The 23,725-nt window shown below is 39.4% G+C and overlaps 2 protein-coding genes across 2 annotated transcripts in view; one reads left to right on the forward strand and one right to left on the reverse strand.

Moving 5' to 3' along the window:
* Positions 1-10,373: 10,373 nt before the first annotated feature.
* Positions 10,374-13,733, reverse strand: TIGD2 (tigger transposable element derived 2). The gene is made up of 2 exons (XM_015075756.3): positions 13,392-13,733; positions 10,374-13,215 (listed from the first exon to the last, which is right to left on the reverse strand). The coding sequence occupies exon 2, from the start codon at positions 12,296-12,298 to the stop codon at positions 10,721-10,723; it is 1,578 nt and encodes a 525-aa protein (XP_014931242.2). The 5' UTR covers positions 12,299-13,215; positions 13,392-13,733; the 3' UTR covers positions 10,374-10,720.
* Positions 13,734-13,977: 244 nt separating this feature from the next.
* FAM13A (family with sequence similarity 13 member A) overlaps positions 13,978-23,725 on the forward strand; it is a 366,689-nt gene continuing 356,941 nt past the window's right edge. The window contains exon 1 of the mRNA XM_053217137.1: positions 13,978-14,188. The gene's annotated coding sequence lies outside the window, so the exon portion shown is untranslated. The remainder of the gene's footprint in view (positions 14,189-23,725) is intronic.

Raw genomic sequence — 23,725 nt, forward strand, 5'->3', positions numbered from 1 at the left:
CAGCAGAGGAACCAGGGGATCCCTCGATGTAGTTATATGGGTTTTCCCCTCCCTCTTTTCCCCTTTTACTTTGCCTTTTCTTCTTATTCCTAATCTTCTTTCCCCCTCTCCCTCATCTTCCCACCCTCCCTTTTTATGCCATCTCCCATTTTCCTTTAGTTAAAGAGAAGAAAGTAGGATTGTTATATGGAAGTAGGATTGTTATCCACTGAAGGAGGAAGGGATTCCCTGTCTTTCCTCGTCACCATCAGTTTTGTCGCCACTGAAAGGTACTAGAAACAGTCTGTGCTTACCTTTCTTATTTTTTCATCACTTATTAACTTCTATTTAATATTATAAAATTGTAAAATATCACACACATACAGGAAAAGCACAAAAAATATAAGTATAGTTTATGTACTGTTATTAACGCTTCAACTGACTATTAACTTCATTCTGCTCCCATCCCTCAAATCACTGTGCTCTGACAGAGGTCACAGTGACCCATTTGTAATTACTATATTTATAACTATATTTTATTGTCGAACTACTATTTACTTTTCAAATCTTCTTGATCTTTTTTTTTTTTTAAGTCTCCTATTCCTTGCTCATATTTTGATGTCTCTGTATACAAACTAAACTGCTATGTTTGCATTCTATACCTAATAATTCCAATAGGTAGAGTCTAAGTGGAGTCTGGTACTGTTCTCAGTTGTTGCTGCTGGCTCTTACCAGGGTACCTTGTGAGCTCTTGTTCTCTGTGAGCTGTTGATCTTTGGAACTTTATCCATGGAAGTTTTTTTCTGAGGCCTGCACTGAAGTTGTATTCTTTCAAAGAGGATTTGTGTTATTCCTACCAAGGTCCTACAAGCTTAGCCACCTTAAATTAAACCCTCAGTTTGATGGTCTGGGGACCCCACAGATAGAGTAAATTCATATTGCAAACCTATGAAGTCAAGCTTGTGTTTATAAATTTTCTGGGGTGCCTGGGTGGCTCAGTCGGTTAATCGTCTGACTTCAGCTCAGGTCACGATCTCGCGGTCTGTGAGTTCGAGCCCCACTCTGGGCTGACGGCTCAGAGCCTGGAGCCTGCTTCAGATTCTGTGTATCCCTCTCTCTCTGCCCCGCCCCCATTCATACTCTGTCTCTCTCTGTCTCAAAAATAAATAAACAGTAAAAAAATATAATAATAAATAAATAAATTATCAAGAAGAATGTTTCTATTCCTCCCACTCACAGCCAAGGTCTGGACAATAAAGTTTTCTTACTGCCCCTCCTGTAAGGTTATTTCCAATTCCCTTTCACTGAAGATGTAGTCTTTTGTGGTCCAAAACATATGGGAGATTTTCTCCTTTCTGACTTTCATTAAACAATTGTTTACTGTAATCATTTGAAGAAATTATGTTCTCCCACTCTTTTGTGTTTTTTAAATGTTTATTTATTTATTTCTGAGAGAGAGTGAGAGAGCATGAGAAGGAGAGGGGCAGAGAGAGAGGGAGACAGAGAATCCCAAGCAGGCTCTGCATTGTGAGCACAGAGCCCACTATGGGGCTCAAACTCATGAACCATGAGATCATGACCTAAGCCAAAACCAAGAATCAGATGCTTAACTGACTGAGCCACATAGATGCCCCCATTTTCCCCCCACTCTTTTATTATAAAATCCTTGAGAACAGAATTTTTATCTTAACTATGTATATAGTGCTCAATATAATACTGATTCATTCTGTCAACTAATATTTATTGACATTTGTACCAGAACTATTCAGGGACTGGATTGTCCTGGATTGCCCAGGCATTTAATGTCCCTGCTCTCCTGAAGCTTAAATTTGTGAAAGTACATTGTAGGTATTTAAAAAAGTATTAGTGAAATAGATGAATGATCCAGTGCTAAGTAGCAAGAGGAAAGAAGACAATTGTCACCCACAAAAGAGACTAAGATTATATTTATAGAAATAGCAAAAAGGACCAAAAGAGTTAAAATTAGCTGCTTAAGGGGGGCATTTTAGAACCAAATCTAGGTTCAGAGTATCAGATGGAGCCCAAGATGAGAATAAATTGGCTTAACTGGGGTAGAGAAGTCTAGAAATAGGAAGTTAAACAATCCTCCACCAAGACTTGCAGTGTTCTGGAATATCTTGCTTTTTATGACAGCTTTGTGTGCATATGTCATTTAAGAACATTGGCAGATAAGATGATGACAGTGACTCTGAGGAGCACATTCTCCTTCTCCAACTTCTCCCTCAAAGGATAGGGACCTGCTCATCTCTTTCTGCACCTCAATCTCCCTCTTTATTCTTTCTCCTTCAAACATTTACACTTTTGTTCCTCCACTTATGTGTGTCTTCCCATTCTCCACTTTTTCCTCTAGGTTACCTTGGAATTGATGGTGGTAGTTGTTCTAATGACATGACTCTTGATGGGCCATTAGATAGCTTCAGGATAGAAGCTGGTTGCTTTGATTAGAAGCTTGAAAGCTTTGGCCCCACCCCAACCTCTGGAGAGGGGAGAGGGCTGGAAATTGAATGAATCATCAATGGCCAATGAGTTAGTCAATCATACTTACATGCTTAAACCTTCATAAAAATTTTTAAAGAAGAGAAATTAGAAAGCTCCCAAAAATGTGTATCTATGTGCTAGGAGGTTGGCACACCAAACTCCACAGGGAAAGAGGCCCCTGTGGATCTCACCTTATGTATCCTTACATCTGAGAGTTTGTCACATCCTTTATAATAAACTATAATTGTAATGGTGTGGGTGTGAAAAAACCCAGCTTTGTAACCATCAGACAGAAGTGTGGGTAAACTTAGTGGGGACCTGGTACCAGCAACTAGCATCTAAAGTGAGGACAGTCTTGTGGAATGGAGCCCTTAAACTTGTAGAATCTAACTCTGGGTAGTTAGTGTCAGAATTACAAAACAGCCATTTGGTGTCGGGGGGGGGGGGGGGCGGGGATCCTTCAGCCAGCTACCAAACTTTACACTGTTACTTCTAATTACACCTTTAATAAACATGTTGAAATCATATCAGTTTGTCACTACAATATGACTTGCATCGTTCATATTCATTCCCCCTATCCCACCACAACACAACTAATTTCTTCAAGAGCAAGCTTGTGCTTTACTTGTGATGAGAAGCCTTCCCTGAACCTCATCAAAATTTATTTCTCTCTCTCTCTCTCTCTCTCTCTCTCTCTCATACTTTTATAATGTATTTCTAATCGTAGCACTTTCACAATCTCCTTTATGTTAGGGTAGGCAAGGAATGCACAAAGAAAAACAACAAAAATTATGATATAGGGACATCCTACAAAATATCTGATCAGTACTCCTCGAAACTGTCAAGGTCATCAAAAACAGGTAAATTCTAAGTAACTGTTACAGCCCAGATGAGTCTAAGGAGATATGAAAACTAAACGTAATGTGTCTTCCTGAATAGGATCCTGGAACAGAAAAAGGATGTTGAGCTAAAACTAAGGAAATGTTGGGGTGTCTGGCTGGCTCAGTCAGTAGAGCATGTGTCTCTTGATCTCAGGTTTATGAGTTCAAGCTCACATTGGGTATAGAGCTTACTTTAAAAAAACAAAAAAACAAACAAACAAAAAACTAAGGAAACCTAAATAAATGTATTTAAAATACTATATGTATGTTATATGGATAGAACATATAAACAAGAAAACATGCTATTCTTGAACAATCTAGAAACTTCTTACCAAGTTTAATTCACATACGAATCATTAAAATGTGTCATTAGAATGGATCAAATAATGTATCATTATTTGGCCATAAAACCACTACTTAGCTACACTTTTTTAGTTCTACAATTTATCTTATATATTTAAATAAAATAAAGCTACACATCTATTAAAAACATTCTGTAATTAAAAGGAATACCCTACCTTTCTCCCAAATTAGAAGTGTGTGTGTAAAACAGAAGTGTGTGTGAGCAATTGATGGTATTACGAAATAGGACTTCTGAAGCTGGATTATCTTAATATCTAACTTTTGCATATTCATATATAGTATATATAGTATATAGTATATATAGTATATATATAATTATTTTATAAATATAAATCTAAATGAAAAATTTTTATGTACACCATTATTCTATTTTAAAAAGGAAGGCAAGATTAACACACAAAAAAAAGTTTTTATCATATTTCATGAAATCTAAACAATATTAGGTATCATTTAAAAACACAAAAATGCTGTCAACTATAATTATAAAATGCTATTGATTGTAAGAATTACCCCAACTTCATAAAGGTAAAATGTGTATCTTAGGATCAATGAAAATACAGTCTTTTTTCTCATGGTAGAAATGAATTTATTATATATGTGCCCATTTAGCTGACATGAGCCTAATCTATACTACTGAATATTTGTACAGTGCAGGATAAAACCCTGCATTCTCTGTTAGTTTTTACAGAAAAGTAATTAGGTATTTTATGTGCTATAAGTGAAATATTTTATTAATACACAGAGGAGACACAAGCTCTAGTTTGTGTCTGCATTCTCTAGTTTTTACAGAAAAGTAATTAAGTATTTTATGTGCTATCAGTGAAATATCTTATTATTAATACACAGGGGAGACACAAACTCCCTAAATGTTAAAGTCAATCAGTAAATGGCCCCAAAAGCTGAAAATGGAAATGCTATCTCTTATTATCCCAAAATTACAATTATTTTAAAAATACGACTATACTTTGTGAGACAGCTTTGTGTTGTGATTATTCTGAAAGAGCTTAAAGTATATTAGTTTGTATTAGATCACACAGATTATTAAAGTTCCTATTGAATTGAACTTTGAAGCTAATTTTTTAAAACCAAAAAGGGAATTAAACAAAATATCTATGCTCTCTATCATCTCAAATTAACACACTAAGTTTACAGGCATAACCTCAGACATTTCTCATTAAGAAAAAGGTATCTTTAAAACTTTATGACAAGAAAAAGTTGCTTCAGTAAATGAGAAAAACTATTTGCCTTAAGTTTACTTTGTCTTTTTTTAGGCTCAAAGGTAGTTGTGTTTTCTTTGTAAATAAACTCCAGAAGATCAACATATTCTGAAATGGAGCAAAGAATTAGATATCACTTTTTAATTAGAAGAAATTAGATGTGATTTGGTTAAGATTCCCCATGAGAACAAAAGCACTTTGATAGAGGTTACCTCATAGGTTAATGAGACTACTTTACAGTCAGTTTTTCTCTATTAAAAAAAAAGTTAAGAGTTCCAAAATCTCACGGATTTTCTTTGATATCTGCACAGTAACTCTACTATATCCCTCAGTGATTTAATTAGTTATTACTGGTAATAGCTGATAATCTCATTATAGGGTCACTATGAAAATAAAAATCCCCATGAAATTTTTATTCTGGTCTATGTTCAAAATTGTAGGGATATTCATAAATCACATGTAAAGCTCCATAAAGGAACTACACTAAGTATGTTCATATTTATCTTTAGGTTGGCTACAAATGTAAATGACAGTTATTTCTTACATACTTTATTATGCATTTATAATACTTCTTGTTTCTGGCTTTCCAAATTATACTAAACAAGTACATTCTTGACATGAGTGTGAGAGGTAGGTAGGCTTGGGGCTTGGGGTCATGTGAACAAGAAGAAAGAGAAGCTGCAAACAGCAATGGGCTCCAGCACCCCCCAAGTGATTTCCATCCATCCAAGTGATGTTGGCCACCCTGGTGACATGTAGAGATATGGCTAGACCCACCCTCCAGCTCCAGGCCTGATCTTTTGATCAGAAGGGGATTGAAAAGGGGCCCTCATGACGATTGCACGTGTCAGTTGCATGGAGCTTCATTCAAGGATTTTCTGAGCCCGATGGATTTACAATGATACTCAACCACCTGGGGAATAATACTGGTGGAAGCTTTCTCTGGAATTATACACAGCCAGCACATTTCTGGGTGCTAACTGTGGTTTTACAAAAGGCTTTGGCTGGTGCCTCATGGATTCCTGTAGCATGGATGCCCAAAAGGGAACCAAGGACCACAGCTTCCCTCATGGGCTGAGATCTCTGGCCCTGTCTCGGACAGGAATGTTTGGTTGGGTCTCTGCCAGCTCCCTTTGGGGGCTCCCTCTGAAACAGGTGTATTATTACACTTCACAGGATTTGTGTTGAGGATCACAAAGCATATGTTGATTTGTGGAACACTCAGCATTGTGCCTGGCACATAGCAGACATTCAGCACGTGACCTGGGAGAATTCTTTGTCCTCCAGGAGAGACAGAATTTCAATAAGAGACTTCCTGCCTGTGTCAAGAAGGCAGGTGCAGTGCTGGGATCCAGGATGAAGTGTGAAAGAGGTTACAATCCAGCTCTTGGAGGCTTGTTGTCTAGACAGAGCCTATATCCTTGGCTACTAGGCCACATTGTCTGGAGTTGAGAGAAGCAACTTCTACTTCCTTCTTGGTCACTGTGTGACTTTGGGCGGATCAACTCCTTTCTCTGGGTCATCGGTAGGGAAATCGTCTGATTTCTCACCTAAACTGGAACACTTGAGATTAAAAGGAGCACTACAACACTTACTCTGAGAGAACTAGTATAAACCAGGATGGTGCAGGGCAAACTGGGCCCAGTGACCCCTGGACTGGTCATTTTGAGGGAGACAGTGCTATTAGTGCTGTTACTAGTAATGCTAGTGCTGCTTTATGACTGGGTCCAAATCTACCCTTGCTTCCCCACTGAATCTGCACAGGCAGTTTGCATTTCTGCTTTTAGCATACAAGCTTATCATCTCACAAGTATGCCTTCAGCTGCTTGGAAGAACACATTTCTCTTTGAGCCCTGTTATCTGAGACTGCAGCTAGAGCAAGCCCCACCTGTGTTTTTTTGGTTTTTGCTAATGGGCCCCCGTGGTGATTGACAGCACACTCTGTGGTCCCCGGAGCCTGGCGACTCTGCAATGCCCTCTGACTCATGCAGACACCCCAGCCAGCATTCCCAGTGGTGAGGCAGTGCCTTAGACCTCAACAGGGGTGCCCAGGCCCCCTGTAAGTCTGTAGGGTCACTATGAGAGAACAGCTGTGACTCATTCCCTGGGCCGAGCCTGGAAACCAGGTGTTTGTGCAACCTTGGAGTGTACCTGTATAACCCACCAACCTTTTACGTATGAAGAAACAGGTTTAGAGAGGTCCAGAAAGCTGCCAAGGTTATCTAAGGAGAAAGTGGAGAAGCTGGTGTTTGCATTCCAGTCTGTTCACCTTCAGCAACCCTGTTTGGCCAGTGTTTCTCAGTGTGCCAATGAGGTATGCAAGATGATTTTAGGTTACAGATGGTCAAATTATTTAAAAAAAAATTGTTTTGTATTTACTTTAAACTAGAAAAAGACCACAACTGGCACACAAGACCTGTGATTTTACAGGTATCATTGCTTAGGATGTAGATAAAGTATATATTTAAATCAGGAAAGGTCAACTTTGCAAAAATATCCAGGTAATAAGTAGACATAGCCTTCCTGAAGAGTTCCAAACTAGGAGTACAGGTTCTAAATTTGATTTAGGTGGCTTTTAGTCATATCACTGAAGGGTTAGTGTCTCTGAGCCTGTGACTTAAGTAGCTGTGTCCTGCTTCAAGTCAGCTGTGCCATTTAGTCCACTGTGATCCTCCCTAAATCCAGAAAATTCATGATGAAGTGACTGTACAGCTCAGCCAGAAGCTAGAGTGAAAACAAAATGAATACCAGAAGAAGACTGCCATTATAATCCTATAATTCTGCTTAAATTGACTGTGGCTATTGATCTGGGCCCTACCAATTCTTCTGTATTGATTGAGCACTCAAAGTTTTCCAATCAACCTCTGTATTATTCTCTGAGATTGAATTATGAAATAATAAATATCCCAACTATACTTTTTCTTTTTAAAAAGTATACTCTTGGGGGGCCTGGGTGGCTCAGTCGGTTAAGCATCTGACTTCAGCTCAGGTCATGATCTCGCAGTTCATGAGTTCAAGCCCCGCGGCGGACTTTGTGCTGACAGCTCAGAGCCTGGAGCTGCTTTGGATTCTGTCTCTCTCTCTCTCTCTCTCTCTCTCTCTCTCTCTGAGCTTCCCTGTTCATGCTCTGCCTCTCTCTCAAAAATAAATAAGAAAACATTAAAAAAATTTTTAATAAATAAATAAATAAATAGTACACTCTTAATTGCCAAACACTTTCCATTTGGTGTGAATTTTGTTAGTCTTTCAAATCCTCTAAAAAAATATGTACTTGTGTAAATGGTGACCAAGTTAGAATTTGTGACTATTTTCTTTAAAGTGCACAAAGTCAGAGGTGCCTGGGTGGCTCAGTCGGTTGAGTGGCTGACTCTTGATTTTGAATCAAGTCATGATCACACAGTTGGGGAGTTCGAGTCCTGCACTGGGCTCTGTGCTGGCAGTGCAGAACCTGCTTGGGACTCTCTCTCTCCCCTCTCTCTCTGCCCCAACCCCGCTCACGTGCTCTCTCAAAATAAATAAATAAACCTAAAATTTTTTAAACAAATAAAGTGCACAAAGTCAAACAAGAGCACGTTAGTTCTGTGCTTCTCAAACTAGAAAATATAATTACCATATAACTTGGAAAAGGGAAAAGATTTTTGTATTACAATTAAATAGGGAATTAGAATTCACAGTTTATATTAGCATCTATGATAAAACACAGGATTAAACAAACCATTTCAATATCGTAATTGAAAGGAGTTTGAAGAGTTGTTAGCAAAAGACTGTGAAAAATGCAAAGCAACATTCAAATATGTCTTTACCATTATCAAGTTTGAATCTCTTAGTCTCTAAGAAGCCAAATAGCCTCAGGACTTATTCCATGTACAGTCTTCATTTCCTCAGGCCCATCCAGTAATTGAAACTGTGTAAACTGAGGAAGGTGTGTTAATAGGTGAATTCTCCCAAAGAAAGTGGATTCTTAGTGGTTTTCTGAAATAGGCTTTCCTGAACCAAAACCTCAGCTCAAAAGGCAGAGCCCTGCACTCTAATGATAGCCTCATGAAGAATTGTCAGGGTCTCTAAAATCTCAAATCAATCACAACAAAGCTCCCTATATATGGCTGGGCTTAACTGCTATAACCAGAGTTTTTTGTCATGTTTCTTTTGCTCTGAATTTTTCTACTGATTCTGTTACTGTAATTTAATAAAATATTTCAAATGTCCTGCTTATTATCTTATCTACTTTTAAGGTATTTTATTCAGTAAATTATGCCAATACTAGTAATATAGATTCTCTTCTATGAATAATGGTAACATCTATTTATTTTATTAGCAGGCCAGGGAGCAAAGAAATTACAATTCCATTCCCATTTATTTTATAATTCAATCTAAGATGTCTTAAATGTGCCCACAGACCTCACTGTGCCTAGCAATAGATGGTCAGGAAATGATTTCTAAATTGGATTAACCTTTCAGTTTTCACTGAAATAAATTATTATTCTATTTCAACTGAAGCTAGTTACTTGTCTTTTATCTCACTTCCCTTTAAAGGGTTTTCCTAACACAGCAACCTCACAGTTGAGTCACACACCGGGTCTGTTCAGCGTAACTTTTGAAACTCATAGTTTCAGGAACTCAGTAACAGTAGCTAACATTCAAAGAGGACTTAAGCTGAGTCAGGTCCTCTTCTAAGCCCATAATACTTAAAATCCATACGTTAAATCATATGCTGCTCACAAAAACTCTCTAAGGCAGGTATTACTCCTAATTCACATATGGGTTAAATAACTTGCCCATGGTCACACAGCAGCCCATACTCTTCTATAATAATCTTTCTCATGTTCTACTTAATGTTAGTCCACTGCTCATGTGGTGGATGGTTCCACAAATTTTATGCATGCTTATGTTCTCAATTATCCTCAGAAAAAAATATGCTATAAGAAAGTAAACAACATAAGTTGTAAGCTTTAAGTGTTATATAAATATCAAACAGCTTATTAAAAACAAGAACTATTGATATATCTATTCTAATGAAGAATTGAAATGAAAGACAACAAAGTATAACTCTTACCTCTTCTGATTACGATGGTTTGGGAACTGAAAACTATTTTTTCTAAAATGGGGATGGCATTCTTTTTACAACTCTGAAGGAACTCTCCCTGCTGTCAGTTGGAATAAAAGTGAAGTGCAAGCCCTCTCCCTGGAGACATTTTATGTTTCTTCTTCCTTCATTATACTCAGAGATGGCCAATCTGAATTGCTGACTACCCAAATACTGTTGATATAGAATCCCATATTTCAGGTTTGAGACTATTTTCCTTCAGTGCTCTCGTTGCACAGACAAATTTTTGCTAAGTTCCAAAAATTTCAGCAGGTGGAAACATCATGGAAATGGAAACTTACCCCCAACATATTTCATTTGGGAACTGGAGTTCAGAGCAAGTCATAAAAATTTAATTTAAGTAAGATTTATTGATTGCCTATAGTGTGCACGGTCCTCTATTAGACACATTGAAATTCAGGCACAAAACAGACACAAAATATCTGGCCTCAGGTACCTTATGATCTAACTAGTATAATACAGATTAGAAAGAGTAAACAAACAAGTTACATGGATGGAAATGGTCACGTACTAGAATCAACATTAAAGAACAGTAATTTAAGTAATCCAAAATGGCATCTAATCCTAAAATCATTTATAAAATGTATTTAGCTTTAAAATCCACAGCACTTCAAAGAAGATAATGAAGTTCCACTGCAGATAAAATCACAAAGATACAAATACACTTAAGAGTATTATTAATGACTTTTGTTATTTTGGATCTTCTGTTTTCTTCTTATTATTGTTCGAAGCCTCCGTAATACCAGTTTATCAGACAGAAGCATGTCCTCTTGTTGTTCTAGATAATCCAGTAAATTTTCGGTCCATTCAAGTGCAGCTTTATGGCTAATATGCTTCTCTGGATTCAGTTCTGCTTTTCTAGTCTTATTGGAATGTTTTTGTTCAGCAGGCTTGGCCTGGTCCTCAGTACTTTCACTGTCTGTTAGCACCTGACAGCTTGAGTCATTGCTCCGAGAGTCAAACCACTGATCAATATTCTCAATGTCAACGTGTTCACAGTCTTCTGTATTCTGTAAAACTGTTGCTAAGTTAGCTGCTAAAATGGCTCCTTCATCAATGTTCATGCCTGAATTCTCTTCATTGCTAGGGAACAGTTTTTTCCATGCTTTGGTTATGGTACTAGATTTTACCATGTTCCAAGCTCTTGATACTTCATAAATTGCATCCAACACTGTCAAATTTTTCCAAAACATTTTTGGGTCAATTCCTTCACCCATGTATTTCTGAAGAAGTCCCGCTCGGTAGTATCTTTTTACTGTGGCTAGAACCCCCTGACTCATAGGTTGAATTAGACTTGTGACATTTGGTGGCAAATATTTCACAATTATTCTGCCATCATCTGAACTCAATAATTCTTCATTTGGATGTGCTGGGGGAAAATCCAAAAGAAGCACTGCTTTTTCTAGAAGCCCCTGGGATTTCAAATGCTTCTGTACCTGTGGCACAAAGTACTTTTCAAACCACTGTCTGAAAACAGAATGTTCTATCCATGCACTTTTTTGACTGAAGTAAGTGACAGGAAGGTTTGAAAGGTCAGCTCCTTTGAACGCACGGGGTTTTTTTGCTTTTCCCACAACACAAAGATTAAGTTTGTGTAAACCAGTGGCATTTGCACAACACATAATAATGATTCTCTCTCTGCTTGACCTATAACCAGAAGTAGTTTGTTCAGTTTCAAGAGCTAATGTCCTTGATGGTAGACATTTCCAGAACAATCCAGTTTGATCAGCACCATAAATTTGCTCCGGTTGTAGATTCTCTCTCTCGACAAATTCCTGAAAGTTACCGCAAAATTCACTGGCAGCAGTTTCATCTCCTTTTAATTTTGTTCCTTTACCAGCAGCCTTTGGAATACCATGGCGCTGCTTAAATCGAGTTAGCCAGCCAGATGATGCATTAAAATCACCTTCCATTCCCAGAGCATCAAAAAAGAATTTGGCTTGTTTTGCACAAATTGTTCCGGACACTGGAATCCCATCTGTTTTCTGTTGGTTAAACCACTCTATCATAACCCTATCAAGTTCCTCGTATGTCGATGACTTCATTGATTTACGTTTGGACACCCCACTTGTAGGATCTGAACTGTTTGCATAGTTTATTATCCTTTCTTTGTTCTTTTTAATATCACGAACCGTGGATTCACCAATTCCATACACTACAGAAAGCTTTTTGAAAGATATGCCTTCCTCAAGTTTCTTAATAATGTCAAGCTTGTCCTTAATTGTCAACACCACACGCTTACGTTTCCCCAACATTTTAAATGTCCAATATTTTAAGCAATTACTAGAACAAGATATTTAACAACTTAGATTTGAATACAATGAGACTAGAAAATGGGGTTTTAAGATCCCTTGCCTTCTCCACAGGACCTAGATGGATGGTATGCTGGCCAATTTCCAGGCCAGGCCTATGTGACTCTCTTCACTTTGTTGTTTAAAGCCTACAAAGTTCTTTCAACAGGGACTAGTTTTAACTAAACCTATCTTCTTTCTTCCTCCTTACTTAGTTTAAGGTCTTTTCATGAACTGCAATCTCAAAGGAGACTGCAACCAATCTGTACCAGTAAGGTCTCTAAAACAGTCCTATTGTGTATTTAATTCTTCTTTTCGTTACAGGTAGAGACTCTTTGCTAAAGGAACCAAGACTCAGGTGGGAGTACTTTGAGAAATGTGCCAGGGATAAATAGTTTAAGAGAGGACTTGTAGACATGACATATGGGAAAATATAATGGAAAAACTCATCCGCTGACGCTGTCTTTGTCAGGCAATGTACTGTATGGAATACAGCCTCTTCTAGGCAAGGACTGCTAGAGATTAATTATTCAAGTGAGTGGTTATGGAAATCATAGGCAGGCGAGATAAGGCAAGCTGGACAGAAGTGAGCAGTGCAAATAAGGTGAAAATGGACAGGCAGAAAACTTTGTACTTTAACATGACACAAACTTATACCTAATGTATTTGGCAACTGGAAAGGCAAAAGGCGGACAAGAGGTGGTGTCACATGATTAAAGCAAGCATCAAAAACTTCATTGGTAGAAATCAGAACTCATGGTAGAAGGTATGGAGTGGAAGGCTCAGTGAAGATGTTAAAATAATCCTGGTGAAAGATGATCCTCGATGGGCCAACAGTAGTTCCTGTGGGGAGCTGTATAAGCACTCGGTGCCTCCGAAACCTAAAGGAAAATACCAAAAACATTTTTTTTTTCATTATCAGGGTCTGTGGCATTACTCGTATCTATCCTGCAACTATATTGAGAAAATTAACGCCTCCTATCAGTGTGATGGCAAAATCCGACAAATAATGCTTTTAGGCATTATCTGGAGTGACAGCGGGACCTGAATTGCCTACCTCCTGAAATTAAGAGGTCAGAGACAAGCCGCGTTAGCGAGGGCCTCTCCCCGCAGGGCGAGCTCCGGAGCGCGGGACGTCTTTGCTCACGCGGAGGGAGCCCGGATTCCTCCGTGGACGCCGGCGACCAGGGTGTCACCGCCGCAGCGAGCGAGCGCTTGGCCCAGGGGACGCCAGTCAGCGGGCCGGGGGCATCACTCTCCGCCAGCCCGCGCGGGGGCCAGACCGCCCTGAAAGCAAATGGAGTCTCTAGAGGGAAGCTGACACTGGTGGCGCGGCGGCAGCGGCAAGCGGCGAGCGTCGCCGCCGGAGCCGGAAGGCGGGGGATTAGGGTGCACGCGCGCGCCCCCGCAAGAACGCTGTGTCGGCAAGGGGGTGGGGCCTGCGCGGGCGAGTGCGCGCGGCCCGGGGGCGGGGTCTTCGGCGAGAGGGCGGGGGCGGGGCCGGCCGCTGCAGCTTCTTTAGGCGCGGCGTGGGTTCGGCTAAAGCCCTGCCTGCTCTAGCCTGCAGACTATTTAGTCGGCCAGCAGGGGGCGGTCCAAGTCCACCCTGTCTTGGCCCTTCTTTCAGTGGCTCTCCTCTGGGGGCGAGGCTTCCTCCTCTCTCAGGTGGAATAAAAATCGCACCCTCTGAGGGCTCTGGAGAAAGCTACTCATCCTCAGGTGCCACGAGCGGCTTGCGAATGGGGCTGGGCGAGCGCACGTGGAGCGTGTTTACAAATAGCGGCCGCTGCACCCGTGCGTTCCAGCGCCCGTCACCTGGGACTGGAGGAGTCGGAGCGAGGATCATGAGCAAAGGTAGAAGCGAGCAGACGCAGTTGCTGGCCGAGGGCAGGAAGGCTAGCTCCCTTTGGGGACCGGGTTCAGGAGAGGAGCTGGGCTTACATTCTGCATAATCTACCTGAGCAAGCCCGGGGTTCCTGAGGTGCAGCAGGGGTTGGTCAAACTGGGTATCGAGTATTCCCTCCCTGGTTGCGATGCTCCAGGGTTGAAGTCACAGTCACCATAGAAGCGGACCCTGTGCAAGACGGACAGCACCTGGGAGACGCGTGAGCCTGTGGGAGACTCCCTCGTGAGTTTCCTGCCGCCCCTTTTCTCCTTCTGCTTCTCGGTAGTAATGAGGAAATTTGCAGTTTGACAAATAGTCCCTTGGTTTATTTTAAGTGGAGGTAGCATTAGTTTCTATTTTGGAATTCTAAATGGACCGAATGCCAGCACTTGTGTACTAATAACCTCTGCGTTGAACCATGCCAACTCCCCCTTCCCGGACTCCGTTCCTTATGGCGGGCGGGGGGGGGGGGGGTTGCTCAGAGCCTTCCCAGGGGAAGGGAGTGGCTGCACCTCCATCCTGCAGCACCTGTTTACCAAGGAAACGCGTTTAGCCTTCTCTCTCTCTCTCTCTCTCTCTCTCTCTCTCTCTCTCTCTCTCTGTGCGTGTATAATACTTTGAAAAATGGAAAAGGCTAAAGTTTCTCCAATACCCTAACATAAATGTCTATTCATTTTCGTTAACATAAAGTAGCATGGTAATTCGTCATTTATTTGTAAAGGCCATACTGTTGCTAAAACGTTTCATAAGGGAACTGACCTAAGCATTCATACTGCAGCAAAGAGATGATTGTAAGGCTTCTAACTCTCTGACTCCCGCGCCCAAACTGCTCAATTGCCTACCTGAAAATCGCAGCTTTCCTCTACCTGGCATGATGGAAAATCTGTGATCTCCTAGTTATGATGTGAAGTAGTTTTAGACAAATACCTGCTTCCCCCTCCTCCCCCCACCCTTCCTCCCAACTATCAACCAAGCAGTTTCTGCAAGTTTGGTTGACTATTTGAGGTAAAGTACAACTTCATGCAAGTTTTAGATCACTTTTAAAAGTTTGCCCCCCCCCCCATAGTTGTAAGAAGCGTGAAAACAGTTGTATCTGATATGGTATCCATTCCTTAAGGAAAAGAGCCGAAATGTACCGACTACCAACCATTGATGGTGTCATGTAACCAGATGTTAGCCCCCTGGCCTTCTCCCTCACCCGCCAGCCTACTGGGGTCACTGGGTCCTATTATATATTTAAATAAAGTGACCCCTGACTCTTCTCTCCCTTGCCCGATATCTCTGAGGTTTAATTTCTTTCCAGATACCCCTTGGATCATTTCTCCGTTTCTGCTGATTCTCCAGCTTGATCATGTCTTGTCTTTTAGAACTGTTCCCTTTTCATCACCTTGTGTGAGTTTAAATCTGGAACACAGCCCATATGCCTTGGTTGCCTCAAAACACCACCTCCCACAAGGCAGTTGTATTTAGTAGACTTATTAATAAGACTTGACTTTACCCAAGACAGCTGTGTCTTTACACAAGCTAGTTTTCTATAACAGACTTTTTCCTTTTTGTTGAGGGGAGGGGTTACTAGTTGTGGAAGATTTGTATTCAAGTACAAGAGTGGGGGGGGGGACCTTAAAATAGAGCGTGTATCCTCCTGGTTTTATTAGGAGCCAGGCTGACCACAGGCATTTCTTACTGTCCGTTCTTTGGGTCACCACCTCATTTCGTCTTGACATGCCATCCTCTCCTATCCCCAACATTCTTCTGTCTCAGAATCCCCCCAACCTTCCCTCTGAGCTGTTTGTGATATCTTAGATTCTTTTTCCTTTATGACACAGGGAAGTTTTCTATTCTGTGTCTTTTTTCTACCTGTCCCTTACCATTCACTGTGGTTTATTCTCTAATTAGAAGACAGTTCACTCCTGAGGGAATGCTGCTACCAGGATTTCTTTCCTGGTATCCCTTAATCCTTGTATTATGAGGTCAACGGTACCTCTATTTTTTGTACAGTGAATCAAAAGCCAAAACGTGTGTGAATCTATTAAACATAGGTGGCAGAATAAAGAGTTGAGCCAGAACTATTTGGTTTTAAAGGCAATGTGCTCTGCCCACCATCACAATGGAAATATTTAACTCAAAGATGTAAAAAGAGGAAAAAGTACATTGTGGGTATTTATTTTTGCATAATTAAAGTGGCCATTTGTTAAAATGGAATTTTCGACATTAACCTACCAAAGTGGCATTCTGGTTGTGAGGGTACCTTAAGTCTGGAGCAGTGTTCATCAGACATGGCATTTGGTTCGTTGGAATGTGGGTGTGCTGAAGGCTACTCCAAATCACCTGAAATGGCTTATGTTTCTCATCATTAAAAGTTCTAAATTCCCTTTTCTACTAAGATAATCTCAGTGCAAATACATTTTGCAGCCTCATTTTCCGTAGTATGTTTCATGCATGATAGTTTTGTAATAGAATAGTACATCTCTAGATAGAGTAAATTCTTGTAAAGCAACTGCTTTCTTGCTTTCTTGCTTTTTTGATTTCATTTACTTTATCATTGATCCTCATTTACTTGGAAATTTTTGGTTAAGTTACCCAAATTAGCTACTCCAGTAAGCTTAAGATGAAGACCTGATACTATTATTCCATTTGTATTAAACTGATTTAATATCAAATAGTATTTCTTAATGATTGAAAAATATTGCCAATTGATTTGCAGCAAATGGTTTCACAAAGAACATTTGTCACCTAGTTTGAATGACATAAAATATGGAGGGGATTTTTGTAGCTAAAATATAATATATTTTGGAGTGTATTAGGGCAAACAAGATATATAATAGTTGTTATCTTCAAAATGAAAACCTATTCTTTGAAGTCTCTTTTAGCTGTAAAGTTATTTCACCTTGTATTTTAGACAAAAGCCCAAATCATTCATTTTTAGTGTTAAAAAATCCCTTTTATATAGTTAAAGGTAGAAATGATTTTCCACTTGAAAATTTCTGGACACAAATGACAGAACAGATTACTCTTTGGAAAATCCCTTATCTTTTTTAAGAAAGTTTTTAACCTGATATTGAAAGGTAGTGATTTTTTTCATACTCTTGAGTCTTCTATAGATGCCCAGTAGGAGGCTTTTAAACTTAATTTTCTTTTTTGTGTTTCCTTGTTGGCTGGCAGTAGGTTTTCAACTGACTGGCAGCATAGGCAAAGCTAAGACAATGAGTTCCTAGGAAGATAAAAAAGATTTGATAGGGTTGAAAAAATGAAAATTACTGGTGGAAAAGTTTAAGGAAAAATTAGACTTGCTTCCTAAAAAAAAAAAAATGTGGATATAAATTGAAGAAACCAGTGAATTGCTAATTGGTGGCCACAGTATGGGTTGGAAACTTGAGTAAAATCTAGACCCACTTTACCTTTCCAAATTGTTCTCTAAAGGAGTCCTCAGTTTCCCTTAGATTGATGAAATCCACCTTCCTGAAAGCCACTGTGCACCAGACCACCCATGCTCCCTGTGCCCAACACATGCAGCTTCATGCTTTAAGGCTCTGCTTGCTGCTGTTTTACCCTAAACAAGTCCAATCCTTCCTCTGTTAATCTGTACATTATTCTGTTCTAGTTTGTCCAAAAACTGCTTCTCCCAAGGTTGCTGCTCAGGCTTGATGGCTCAGAATCACCTGGGGTCCAAACTGTAGCTTCTGGGGCTCACTCCAGGAATGAAACCCAGGAACCTTTCATTTTTGGCAAGCACCCCAAGAAATTCTAATATGCTAAAGTTTGAAAACCTTACATACTGACCACCATTTTTAAAAAAAAATTTTTTTTAACGTTTATTTATTTTTGAGACAGAGAGAGCATGAACAGGGGAGGGGCAGAGAGAGAGGGAGACACAGAATTGGAAGTAGGCTCCAGGCTCTGAGCCGTCAGCCCAGAGCCTGATGCGGGGCTCAAACTCACGGACCGCAAGATCATGACCTGAGCTGAAGTCAGACGCTTAACCGACTGAGCCACCCAGGCGCCCCACTGACCACCATTTTGAATATGAAGTTCTTCGCTCATATTCTTTTGGAAGGGAGTTTTTCTTCTTCCCCCTCCCCCTCTCTGCTTAAATTATAAACCATCTTTGAAGGAAAATATGAAATACAGAAAAGCAAAACGGAAAATAAACTAGCATTCAGACACAATAACACTAAACATTTTAGGGTGTATCCATTGTCTTTTATCAATGTAATTTTCTCCTATATAGTATAGTTTATATCACATTTTTAAATGAGAACATAAAGTCCTAATAAACATAAAAATTTATATACATACTCTTAATAGCATATTTTATGATACTGCTTCTTATCAGCCAAATATTACTAGGAACACAACCTGTTGCCAAAATTGGGCTTACTGCTGCAGTAAGGGAGCCATACCTTGAAAAACCATGGAATATCTCAAAAAGAGGGAGTCAGGTGAGCTTGGCACAAGGACTTGGGTAAGGTGATTTTAGGGAGGTTTAAAGAAAGTGAAGAGTCTATTCTGGATTAAGTGCTGCCAGAAAGCAGGAGCAATTGACTATTGGGTCTTTTAATTTTTATCCAGGAAGCTACAGGGACAGGCTAGAGTTTCACTGGAGAGGCAGTAGTAGTCAGTCCTGCAAGCCAGGAGAGGGGGATATTTGATCATTTTTGTGGTTACACAGCTTTCCACCCCCCCAACACTCACTTATTACATTTCCATTTAAGCAGCATTATGCAATGTTCTTGTTTTTGTCTTATTTTACTACAATCATGGAGAGTCCTCCTCTAATGTCTGTGAAGTTATTTAGACTCCTTGGGGTAACACCATGCCTACCTTCTTCAAAGCTTTCAACACATCCTTAAAGGATCCAGGATCCAAAAAAGCTTAAATGATAATCATTGATAGATAAGCTCATTCAGCCTTGAAACTATCCCTAATTTAGCTGTGTAGATAATATCATAATGCAATTCTACCTTAGTGAGACTCTCTTATGTTTGAGGAAGATTGTTATTAATACTTGGCTTCCATGCTTCTAGATTAAAAAGTTCCCATGATAGTGCTTCTCAAGTAGCTTTGATCAATTTTAGAAGTTTTCATCACCCAGAAAGAAATCCCATACTGTTAGCAGTCACTTTCCATCCCCCCCCCCAACCCTCTCCTGTTCCCCAGCTCCTGGCAAGCACTTATCTCTATGGATCTGCAGATTCTAGACATTCCATATAAATGGAATCATACAATATGTGTACTTTGTGACTGGCTTCTTTCACTGAACATAAAGTTTGCAAGGTTCATCATGTTAGATAGCATGCATTAGTACATCACATTCTTTTATTGCTGAATACTGTTCTGTAATATGGATGTACCACATTTATTCATCAGTTGATGGACATTCAAGTTTCCATTGTTAGGCTCTTATGAATAATGTTGGTATGAACATCTATGCACAAGTTTTTGTACATACAGACATTTGAACATATGGTTTCATTTCTCTCAGGTACATAACTGAGATTCGGATTACTGGGTCATATGGTAGGTCTGTGTTTAAACTTTTGAGGGGCTATTTTTTTTTTAAATTTTTTAGTGTTTATTGAGGGAGAGAGAGGGAGAGAGAGAGAGAATAAGAATGAGAATGAGCAGGGGGCGCCTGGGTGGTGCAGTCGGTTAAGCGTCCGACTTCAGCCAGGTCACGATCTCGCGGTCCATGAGTTCAAGCCCCGTGTCGGGCTCTGGGCTGATGGCTCAGAGCCTGGAGCCTGTTTCCGATTCTGTGTCTCCCTCTCTCTGCCCCTCCCCTGTTCATGCTCTGTCTCTCTCTGTCCCAAAAATAAATAAACGTTGAAAAAAAAATAAAAAAAAAAATGAGAATGAGCAGGAGAGGGGCAGAGAGAGAAGGAGACACAGAATCTGAAACAGGGCTCCAAGCTGTCAGCACAGAGCCTGATGTGGGGCTCAAACCCAGGAACTGCGAGATCATGACCTGAGCCAGTCAGATGCTTAACTGACTCAGCCACCCAGGTGCTCCTTGAGGAGCTATTTCTAAAGCAGGTTACTTTTTTACAGTGTATAAGGACTCCTAGTCCTTTTGTCTTAGTCCATTTGTACTGCTACAACAAAACACCACAGACTGGGTAGCTTATAAACAACAGGAATTTATTTCTCACATTTTTTAAGGCTGGAAAGTAAAAGATCAAGGTGCCAACAGATTCAGTGTGATGGCTGGTCAGGATTCACTTCCTGGTTCATAGCTGGTACCTTCTTGCTGTGTCTCCACATAGTGGAAGGAGAAGAAATCTCTGGGTTTCCTTTGTAAGAACAAAGGAATTCCCTAAATGAGGGTTCCGTCCTCATGACCTAAGCACCACCCCCTAATGCCATCACATTGGGCATTAAGATTTCAACATGTGAATTATGGAGGGACATAAACATTCAGGCTGTAGCATGCTCCAATTTCTCCACATCCTCACCAACACTTGTTCTTATCTTTTTTCTCCTTATCCTAGTGTGTGTGAAATCGTATTGCATTGTGGTTTGGGTTTGCATTTCCCTGATGGCTATCTCCAGCATCACTTTGTGCTTATTTATCACTTATGTATCTTTTTGGGGGGAAATGGCGATTCAGATCCTTAGCCCAGTTTTTAACTGGGTTATAACAAAGTTACAGTGTTAAGTGATCCAATTTACTCTTCCTCCACTGGCTTTCTTAGAGGAGAGACGTAAGAAATAACCTCCTGAGGAATATCTCCGTTCTTAGCCCCACTGATGTTGAAAGTACTGCTTGTGATACACTGTCCCTTTCTTCACTTAAGGATTCCCGTAAAAAAATTAGGGCTATCTTTAATGTCAGGAAAAAAGGTAACTTCCAGATGAAATTTGTCTTTCTTTTATCTGACACAAGAAAGAACTAGATAGGTTCATTTTAGCACTGACTTGCAACAAATCTCTGAGTTTAAGTTTGTGCTTCATTGCCATAGCTAATTCATTTTGAATTCCCGTACTTGTCTTTTCCTTATCCGTTGATTGTGTTTTTAAAATTTTAATGTTTTAATGCAATTCTGTTTTTATGTTACAGTAACCTCAACTGTTGTTCTGGAAATTTACTAAACAATAAATTTAGACCAGACAGGCAGTACATCTTAGTGATAAATTTTATGGGTTCTGGAAACAGCCTCTGTTTGGTACTTCTCCCATCTACCAGCCATGGAATCTCTGACTGGTTCTATAAAATCTTTCACATTTGGACAACTGGAATAAAAATCATACTGTTTTAGTTTTGTTATAAGGATGAACTAAAAGTGTATATATAAATTGCTGTGCAGAGTACCCAACACTCTGCACTGAGCCCTAAGTAAATACTAGCTATGATGTTATTTCCTGCATCTTTTGACTAGAAGGAAATACCCACATTCTCTTAACCTCCTAAGAAAGGAGGCTTTGAAAGGGGCTCTAGGTAGCTAAAAGACAACTATAGTGGGAAAGGCCAGATTAATTCATACACATATAATGATATTGTAGAATTTTTGTGAAGGTGGACTGTATATCTATGGAAATTCAAAAAACTATCTCAGGATTATCTATTGAAAATTCTCATTTCATTAATCCAAAACAGATGCACATTTTCTTTCTTTGCTTGAATCCTAAATCATAGCATATTACGTATATTGTGGTGTGGGCAGATTTTTAGCCTGATTTTAGGCATCCTAAGGGAATGGTAAAGATACAAAATGTGGGTAAGCTGCAACTGACAGTCTTAAAATAGTCATCCATTTAGAAAATGTTTGAGATATACGCTATTATCTTCTCCTTATATGGTTTAAAAACTACAGAAATTGGAGAAAGGGGTCTAACTCTGCCCTTATTAGTTTAGTGTATCTGTCAACCTAAACCCTGACATGGCCAATTTCAAAAGGTAGTGGTAGGTGATAGTTATCTTCTTGGTGTTTCATATTTCCCCCTCTTTTATTATATATATGTGTATGTATATAATATGATTGTGTGTATATATATACACATATATGTATATACGTATATACCTATAAATACACCTATATACCCACACCCACCAACACCCACATATGTATTTTTTCCCAACTTATTTCTCTCTACATTTAAGCTTGTAGTGTTCAGAAATTTCTGTTTTTCCCTTTCCCTTATCTTCTACATCGTGTTCTTTTCCTACGGGGTTGTAATAGTTAAACTCGCTAACAATTTGAAAAGTCCCTATCAATGTACTGAAATTGGTGTACAATTACATGATTGCTTGTTGAGGAGAAACTTCTAGGACTATTAAATCCATATTTTGAAGCTGACTGGAATTTTAAAATTTCTCAATTCAATTTTTTTTCCAGTACTGTTGAAAAGAAACAGACTATTTAACAATGATATCTGTTACTACAATACAGGAGTTACCTTTGTGCTGACCTTCTTTGTTCCTCAGTTGTTGGTCTTTTTTTTTTTTTTTTTTATCAATAGGTGGTTTTAGTTTATCATTGTTACAGTCATAGAGACTTTCAAGAGAAAGTTTTTAGATGAGTTTTTTTTATTATGTTTTTAGTATGGATAACACAATTTTACATTACTTTCAGATGCACAGCACAGTGATTTAGCATCTCTATATGTATACTATGCTCACTACAAGTGTAGCTACCATCTGTCACCAAACGACAGTATTATAATAACATTGATTATATTCCCTATGCTGTGCCTTTTATACCCATGACTTAATCATTCCATAACTGGAAGCCTGTATCTTCCTCTCCCCTTCATCCACTTTGCCCATTCCTCCACCCCCAGTCCATCTGGCATTCATCAGTTTTCTGTAATTATAGGTCTGATTCTGCTTTTTGTTAGTTTATTAATTTGATTCGTTTTTTAGATTCCACACATGAGTTAAATCCTAGGGCATTTGTCTTTTTCAGTCTGACGTATTTGTTGTCATAAGTGGCAAGATTTCATCCATTTTATGGCTGCATAATATTCCCGTGTGTATGTGTGTATCGTCTATGTTTTTCAGGGATACTGGCCTGTAGTTTTCTTTTCCTGTGGTTTCTTTGACTGGTTTCGGTATCAGGGTATTGCTAACCTTGTGCAATGTATGTGGAAGCTTTCCTTTCTCTTCTATTTTTTCATTATACTCCCTAGCTCCATCCATATTGTTGCAAATGGAAAGATTTCATTCTTTTTTATGGTTATATATCGTGTGTGTGTATATATATATTATATATATGGCTGTATATTTGTGTATGTGTATACACATACCACATTTTCTTTATCCATTCATCTATCAGTGGACACTTGGGATGCTTCTGTGGTTGGGCTGTTGTAAAAACTGCTGCAATAAACCTAGGAGTCCATATATGCCTTCAAATTACTGTTTTTGTATTCTTTGGGTAAATACCCAGTAGTGTGATTACTGGATTGTAGGGTAGTACTATTTTTAATTTTTTGAGGAACTGCAATACTGTCTTCCACAGTGGCTGCACCAGTTTGCATTCCCACCACCAGTACAAGAGGGTTCCTTT

The sequence above is a fragment of the Acinonyx jubatus genome, chromosome B1 (genome assembly GCF_027475565.1).
Source record: "Acinonyx jubatus isolate Ajub_Pintada_27869175 chromosome B1, VMU_Ajub_asm_v1.0, whole genome shotgun sequence".
Classification (NCBI taxonomy): Eukaryota; Metazoa; Chordata; class Mammalia; order Carnivora; family Felidae; genus Acinonyx; species Acinonyx jubatus.